General features: G+C 40.2%; 1 protein-coding gene and 1 non-coding gene across 2 annotated transcripts in view; both read right to left on the bottom strand.

The window, feature by feature from the left end:
* CCDC25 (coiled-coil domain containing 25) overlaps nt 1-8404 on the bottom strand; it is a 39793-nt gene that overhangs the window by 23517 nt on the left and 7872 nt on the right. The window contains exons 3-4 of the mRNA XM_007466160.1: nt 5642-5681; nt 879-930 (exon numbers count right to left, since the gene is read on the bottom strand). Coding sequence (XP_007466222.1) covers nt 879-930; nt 5642-5681 — 92 coding nt within the window. The remainder of the gene's footprint in view (nt 1-878; nt 931-5641; nt 5682-8404) is intronic.
* On the bottom strand, nt 7258-7329 carry TRNAE-UUC (transfer RNA glutamic acid (anticodon UUC)). The gene has a single exon. It is a non-coding gene; the product is annotated as a tRNA-Glu (tRNA).

The following is an 8404-nucleotide window of genomic DNA, read 5'->3' as shown; positions in this document are numbered from 1 at the left end:
AAAGAGTGACAAACTGTCACAGACCAGAGACTAGGCAGACATGACAACTAAAATGCAATGTGTGACGCTGGACCAGATCCTGGAACAGGAAAAGGACATGAATGGAAAAACTGGAGAAATCCAAATAGAGTGCAGATGTTAGTTAATAGTGATGCATCAGTTCTGGTCTCTCAGTTCAGACAAATCTACCACGGTAATGTTAAGATATTAGCAATGGGGAAAACTGGACATGGGGTATATAGGGACTTGCACTACCTTTGCAACTTTTCTGTAAATCTAAAATCATTCCAAAATAAATATTTTTAAAAATACACATAACAATTATCCATCCCTATGATTCAACTACACAAAAAACAATAGATGGATATAAAGACAGACTGGAAAAACAGTGGTTTTATGTGACTAGGGAACATTAAGTCTTTTCCCTTTACTACGATAATGCTGTTTTAAACCTCCCAAAGCAGCCCCTGATAACTAGGAACATATATGCCCTTGGTGAGGCAGGAGAATCACATGAGTCTGAGAAAAAGGAACTACAACATTATCTTCCTAGAAGAAGACAAAGTCCAGTAGTGTCAACTGAAATGACAGGGAGAGAGAGCAGAGGTGACACACAGCACACCTCAGCTGGTAGGACAAGGCAGTGCTTCTATCTGGGAAATATGTGCTGTGTCCCCTTCCAAGCCTCAAAAATCACCAGAATTGCCCTTAGTGATTTCCTGGGTTGGGGGAAGACATCTCTTCGTTTGCTAATTTGTAGACTTTTGTACATATTTATTACTCTAAACAATTTATTTGCCCCCCAAAAATGACAGAGGACAAGATAGGACGCTCATCACTACAGAAGAAGTCACGAATCCATGTTTAAATCCAGTTACCTTATGTAATCGAAGGTATACATGAGCCGAAGAGAGTTTGTCCACATGAAACCTACAAAGAATGAAAACCACTTTTAGCACGAGGTACAAGATGACCATCTCCTCAGGCCACCTGCATTTAAAGCATCGCAATCCAAAAATATTAATTCAGTGCCTACTGCACACTGAGCACGATGGGGGGCAGAAAACAGTCACCTCCTCCAAAGAGCTCACTATCAACTGGGAGACGTGAGAAAAACATGGAAAGATCTGCAGCTGTGTGAGACTAAGTACCAAGATGAGTACAGGAGGCAATGAATGTTAAAAGCCCAGGGAAGGGTGATTTTTCAAGTGAGAAAGAGCTATCAGTGACCCAAGGCTTCAATGATGAACTGAGACTTGGTGGGTCCCAAGCTGAACCACGGGACTTAGAGCAAACACGGGGAAGGAATTTTAGGCGAGAAGAGAAGGGAATGAAAGAAGTCAGCAAGACTCCAGGGTTGCAAGCCTGGGAGACTCACAGGACCACTGACAGTAACATCTTACAGTTGGAGAGGGAGCCAGTTTGGCAAAAAGATGACAGGTTTGGTTTGGGAAATGTTGAGTTTCAAGTGATGGCAAAACAATCCAAAGAGAATGTCAATCACAGACATGGAAGAGTCAGGTGAGGACTGAAGCAGTAAGCAGACCACATCACCAAATGAGTCAGACCAACAATTCATCCAGCCTTACCTCTGACAATGACACTAATACGTGTCTCCTGGGAAAGCATGGTGATTGCCCTTTATGACGCTGTCCTAAAAGTATTCAGAATGCCCTCTCACCCCAGTATCCTAAATATACCTTTCATTAAGGCTCTATCGTTCACCAATTTAATTAAATCTTTTAAAACTTACTTCTTTTTTCACCTAGTTCAACATTTGGGGATTTTAAGTTTTTCATATTTACAGTTCACCAAATGAAGTTGACCCGCTCTTTCCAACACCCAGAGAGGCCTCCAGAATGTTAGCCAACAATGGTAACACACGACTGTCACTTCGTGATTTCTGTTAACTTTACTCTTCTCTTCCTTAGTCCTTTCCTTTCCAGACTGAGGAATGTTCAGTAGAATCCTAAGGAGGCAACGTCACGTCCCATTATGTATTTCTTTAGACATTTTCTTAGCATTAATGGTGTTTTAGAGCTGAAAATGGTTACACACTCATACCTGGTCCAAGATGTAGGCAGTGTGATTCTATATAAAGGTCAAGATTTGCTGTTTCTCATGCCCTCTTTAAAAAGGTTAAGCATCTTGCTAGTCACTCTGGATAAAGAAAATGTTTACACATTTTTGGCAGTCTATCATGACTCTAGGTCTTATTCCTAACCATTAGTGATAGCCAGAAATGAATACAACATCTTAGTTTGATTTATTTTTTTCTGCTGGTTCATTTACTTATTTGCATTCCCACGTAAGAGATTCCTACTGATTATCATCTTCAGCTTGGCGTTTTCCAGCCAGAAAATGTGTTTCTTTGAAAATCTGGAAATTATACCTCACTACTCTGTTTCAGAATCTTAGGAAAATACCCCATTAGTAAGCAGGTTCAATTGAGAAAACTTCTCCCATTCCAATTTGTTTTAAGTTCTCTATTTACAACAACTCTTTCCTACATACCCATAGTAGCTTGACTGTATTCTGATTTTCCTTAAAGGTCTCTGATGTGGAATTTTATCAAAAGACATACACAAGTAGTTTAATGTATATACACACTGGGTTCATACATAGGCAGTCAAAGTCAAACACACCCGGGAATATCACTGCTGATTTACACCAACTTCAGGCTTGTAGGTACACCTCTACAAAGTGCAAGGGGAATGCATGTCCCAACGGTGCTTTGGTTGAAATGTAAAACAAACAAAAAACTCAGTTCTGTAAACAAACTATTTTGAGCAAATTTCCTTAAAAAACCTTCCAAATCTCCCAAAATGCTCACTCCAAGTTTAAATTATGCCCACTAGTTCCCTAGTTCCCTCTCTTCCTTGTTACCTTCCTCTCCCTGCTTAATCACTATTACTCTTTATTGAATGCAGAGACTAGAAACATGAGCATCCCTGACCTGAGAATGCAGGGATGCACGGGACCCCAAGCTGGGTCATCTAACTCCTTAAAGTGGGGTCTCTGGAAATACTACTCATTAGGGGGTTTGGAAGCAGTGAACGCAAACTCTTTGTATTTTCCTTTGTTTAAAATGAATTTAGTTCCATTCTCATTTAATCCTAGAAAAATTCTTTGCTTAAAAGCACCTTAGGAGGTTTCCTGGTATAAACTTAGATGTTGACATTCCCAGAGGTTAAGTTCCAGGTTAAAAATCTGCCCTGGAATGTAGATCAACTGATTCATTCTCTGCACGCCCAGGAATGTTTCCAGGATTGACAGTTTATTAACTGTAACAGGTCTTGAAATTTAGGGCTATGCCAGCTCACATCTGACCTAGGATAGCTTCTGGAAGTAAAAGTCAATCACTTCCGACAACAGACATTAAATCTCAAGATTAAAGAGTGTCGAAATGGCTATCGGGCAGCTATAGACACCAGTCTGGTAAGTGCCTTCCAGAAGTCTACCTTAACGAAACGAAAAACCCAAGTCATGATACATGAGGTGTAGGTTGTAAACTGGAAATTTCTCTTCCACTTAATTTTTTTTTAAATGTCAAGTAAAAGGCTGTAGTGAACTGACTTTCATGGTGCATCTGAGTATGTTACCTTTCCTATGCAGGTATTTCTGCCCCAAACCTTACAGCAGGTAACTGCGTAACAGGTGTGATCATCCTTATCTCTTGTGTGACAGATCTGGAGATCTTTGGGGCCCTAAGAACAACTGAAATAATCCAGCCAAGGGTGACAGGTACTCAAAATGGAGATGACCAGAATGCAGTTACTGTGAAGAAATGTCCAGCAGAGATCATTTCCAGATAGGCAGAGAGCTAGTCAATTGGAAAGTCCACATCTATTGAACACTTACTATGTGCCAGGTTCTATGCTAGGTAGTGGGACAGAGTAGTAAACAAACCGGGTGGATCACTGTCCTGGGCTGGGCGGGGGAGGCAGGGGAGCAGAGCTTATAGTCAAGCATCCTAGGAAGGTAAGCAGCACCCAATGCAGAAGCCCTGAGCAGTGCAACCTGCCCACCTGAAGTATGGTGGCACCAAGCAGTGTCTACCTTGATGACATATGTGAGTTCAGAGGATGGGTCGCTGTGCTGGAACAGGGGGCTGATAAAAAAAGCCTTTAAACTTCCTCAGATTTCTAGTGCCTCTTGGTTCCTGGAGTGTGGACTTCAGAGAGGGCAGACAGCCAGGGAAGCATTTCCACGAGGTTAGGAGGCGGCTCCTTCACAATGAAGTAGGCTGGAGCCACAGAGGCGCCCTTCAGTGGGCTCCTGCAGGCAGGCCTGGGGGTTCCGAGAATGGCTACATCTAGGGAGTAGCTTAAGTTAGTCTCTGGGCAATATCTTTCCTACCAGATGTCCAATGCTGCATACCTTACTGAAAATCAGTCAACTCTTCTAAAAAGTGGCAGCCTAAGCTCTGTCACTATACGGAATTAAGTGAAGGATCTGGGCCCAAACAGCCTGAGGGAAGACAGAAACAGGGATCTAGAACTCGAGCTGGCTGGGGGCCAGCAACGACCCCAGTGGATCTGTTCAGTTTCCCTTAGCCTGAGTTTCCTCATCTGAAAAATGGGCATAATATTGGTAACTATTTCACAGGGTTATAGTGAAATGCAATATATTAGTGGAGGTAAACACTCAACAGGATCTGGCCTACAGTTTATGTGTTTGGTCAATGTCCATTACTACCATCACTAAAGCCAACAGGATCCGAGTGTTTCTCCTCAGAGACGGCATTTGGTAGGGGGGTGTTAGGAGCTGTAGAGACCATATCCCGCTCTACAGTAGGCAGAATTAGGCTCCAGGAGAGAGACATCACAAGGGTTAGAGGGAGTGGTAGAAGCTGCAGCTAGAAAAAGCAAGCAAAGTGAGTACGAGAGCATTACATGAAAGAAAAAGAAAGTAGCAAGAATCCATGAACTCCTCACAGGTTTTGGGTCTGAGTTGTAGAAAAGCCCATATAGCATCCTAAGGCAGTTAGAAAAAGAAAAGAATTCAACTAAAATGAAGGGTTTTTTTTCTGCATTTGTTTTGTTGTTTTTTTAGACTCGGTTTGGTGAGCAGCAACATAAAATTATCTTGGAAGGAGGCTAATAAAGAATATATTATCATTTTTGAAATTTCCATAAATTCTTTTAGAAAGAAGGGGTAGGGGCTGGATCAAGCCAGGGTTAAACTCTTTGTTGAGAAGACAAAAGGGAAGCCAGTCTGTGTTTTCTTTAAAGCTGGACCTGGTCAGATGCTCTACTTATTCCACCGACATGGAAGCTTGCATCTATTTTCTTCACTGCTTCTTGTGAAGCCTGCATCCGTCCACCCAAAAAGAGCAGTCTGAGTGTGTTAAGTGCAGTGGTCTCAGTAACCTACTATGAGGAGACACACAGGAGGTAAAAGCAAGCCTATGTTCCTGAGACCTTTGCAGTGAGGCCTGAGATCTAGCCCTAAGACCTCATTCCCAGTTAACGTGGTAATTATAAATGAAGGGAGCTGGCAGTCAGCTATTTACCACTGAATATTCATAGACAAAACGCAAAGCATGAGTTCTAGTTTTAATCACAGGAGTCAGCTGGTTGGTCAAGTCTAAGAAAGTAAATAATGATCCATAAAAAGCAGAACCAAAATTGCTACTTACCAAATATCTTCAGGCCAGCCATACTTTATCAGATCTTCATCTGCAGAGAGACAGGAGAACAAAGAAAAGGAAAAAAGAGAGAAATGAAGGTCTTAAGGGATATAAACTACTATGTATAAAATAAATAAGCAACAAGGATATATTGTACAGCACAGAGAAATAAAGCCATTATTTTGTAATAACTTTAAATGGAGTACAATCTATAAAAATACTGAATCAGTATGCTGTACACTGAAACTAATACAATATTTTATTTATTTATTTTTAAATTTTAATTCAGTTTTAAAAGTATTCTTTGGTTCTTTTATTTATTTATTTTTTGGCTGTGCTGCACAGCTTGAGGGATCTTAGTTCCCCGACCAGGGATCGAATCTGGGCTCTGGCAGTGAAAGCGCCAAGTCCTAACCACTGGACCGCCAGGGAATTCCCTAACATAATATTTTAAATCAACTATGCTTCAATAAAAATAATTTTTAAATTTTTAAATAAAACAAAACTAAAAACATGTTTTAAAGAGAAGGTTAAATGAAATATGCCAAAGTTTATCGTAAGCTGGGAAGGAAAAAAAAAACCAATCTTTTCCACAAAACTTTTTCTCTCCCTTAATAAAGAGTAATTCAAAGAGGCTTTGACGCTTGAAAAATACCAGAAAAAAATTTTTAATAGTTTTTACAACTGGACGATTATAATCATAATTTTGTATAACATTTATAATCTAAAGTTCAAAGATATTTCTATTTGAAGATAAAATTAACACTGGCAAATCAGAGCAACTGAGATGTTAGATAATGTCTTAGAAAACTGATTCACTATAACAATACTTATATTTTAAAATAGTTCTGCTACAACTTTAAAACCAGTGGACTGCATTTTACGTCTTAAAAATAAAAAAGCTTCTCAATTATAAAATTGTAGAAAATTAGGGAACAAAACAAACACCAAAAATATAAAAAAGAAAATAAAAATCACCTAAAATTCTGTCACATATGAAAATAAAAATAGAAAAAATAGGTAAAAGTTAAAGTAACTGTCTCTGAGAGTAGAACGTGGGTATTGAAAAGGATGGGGTAGAGAACTGATGTTTTTTACTATAAGCATTCTGTTATTACTTGAACTATTTTTTTTTTTTTTTTGCAGTATGCGGGCCTCTCACTGTTGTGGCCTCTCCCATTGAGGAGCACAGGCTCTGGACACGCAGGCTCAGCGGCCATGGCTCATGGGCCCAGCCGCTCCACGGCACGTGGGATCTTCCCGGACCGGGGCACGAACCCGTGTCCCCTGCATCGGCAGGCGGACTCTCAACCACTGCACCACCAGGGAAGCCCTGAACTTTTAAACTATATATTTGTTAGATAAAAATAAAAATTTTAGAAGTTCTTTGGAAAAAATGACTACTTGATTCTATCATATGGATAAACTTTTCTGTTGTTGACATTTGGATTGCTTCTAATAATAAATGCTTCAGTAAATACTTTTTAAATAAATATGTCCATACTCCTGATTATTTCCTTAAGGTGTATTTCTAAAAGGTGAAGTATTCGTTCAAAACATATGCATATATATGTTTGTTTTGTTTTGTTGTTTTTGGCTACACCACATGGCTTCCAAGATCTCAGTTCCCCGACCAGGGACTGAACCTGGGCCATGGCAGTGAAAGCACCAAATCCTAACCACTAGACCACCAGGGAACTCCTACGTATGTATATTTTTAAGGCTAATGATATATATCTCTACAGAAAGGTTATCTCAATATATACCTCTAATAGCCATATTAATAATTAGTAATACAGAAGCATTACTTAAATTATTAAACCTAAAGTTAAAAATTGTAAGGTAAAGTGATTCACATATGATGATTTAAAATGTACTCAAGTATAATCTATCTAACTTGAATGAGGTATTTATTTTCCAGAAAAGCAAAAAGATGATAGAGTACCCTCTTGGATGAGGGTACTCTAAGCAACTGCAGACACCTTGAGTTTTCTGAAGGGTTTTCTGCTAGCTTAAGTAAGAAGCTGAGCAAAGAGCCGACAAGTAATCAGAAAAATCAGAAAAAGGGAATTATAAAAACCTCTTTTCCTCATTTGGGCACTGTTTGGCTCCCTGGTGACACCTGCTGGCTAATAAAAAGAACACACCTGAAAGCTTTTTAGAGAAAGTGACTCATTCAACTTAAAATTCATTTATGTTCCATCCAGCCCTTAGCCTGAAGTCATCAAGGCTATTAGAAGTAAATGTGATGTGCTAGGAGCACTAGAGAACAGGCAACTTAAAAATGTAATGCTGGGCTTCCCTGGTGGCGCAGTGGTTGAGAGTCTGCCTGCCGATGCAGGGGACACGCAGGGGACACGGGTTCGTGCCCCGGTCCGGGAAGATCCCACGTGCCGCAGAGCAGCTGGGCCCGTGAGCCATGGCCGCTGAGCCTGCGCGTCCGGAGCCTGTGCTCCACAACGGGAGAGGCCACAGCAGTGAGAGGCCTGAGGACCGCAAAAAAAAAAAAAAAAAAAAAAGTAATACTGTTCTTACAAAGCAGACTAAGAGAGCTGGATAACTCTAAGAGTGCCTGGGGGAAAGTATTCTCCATACAGATTTTTTTTTTCTACATATACTTTAATGACAGCAAAACACCCCTCCAGTGGGCTCCAGACAGAATCTAAATTTATATCTGCAGACATAAACTCTGTATCTAGATCTTATCTGTAGAGAGAAATTCCTACAACGGAGGTTTAAAGGATTCATTCTAGCCCATCCTAACCCGCTCTT

The sequence above is a fragment of the Lipotes vexillifer genome, unplaced genomic scaffold (assembly GCF_000442215.2).
Source record: "Lipotes vexillifer unplaced genomic scaffold, Lipotes_vexillifer_v1.1 scaffold308, whole genome shotgun sequence".
Lineage (NCBI taxonomy): Eukaryota > Metazoa > Chordata > Mammalia > Artiodactyla > Lipotidae > Lipotes > Lipotes vexillifer.
The sequence above is the reverse complement of the archived record's forward strand: the minus strand, read 5'-3'. Positions and strand labels throughout refer to the sequence as shown.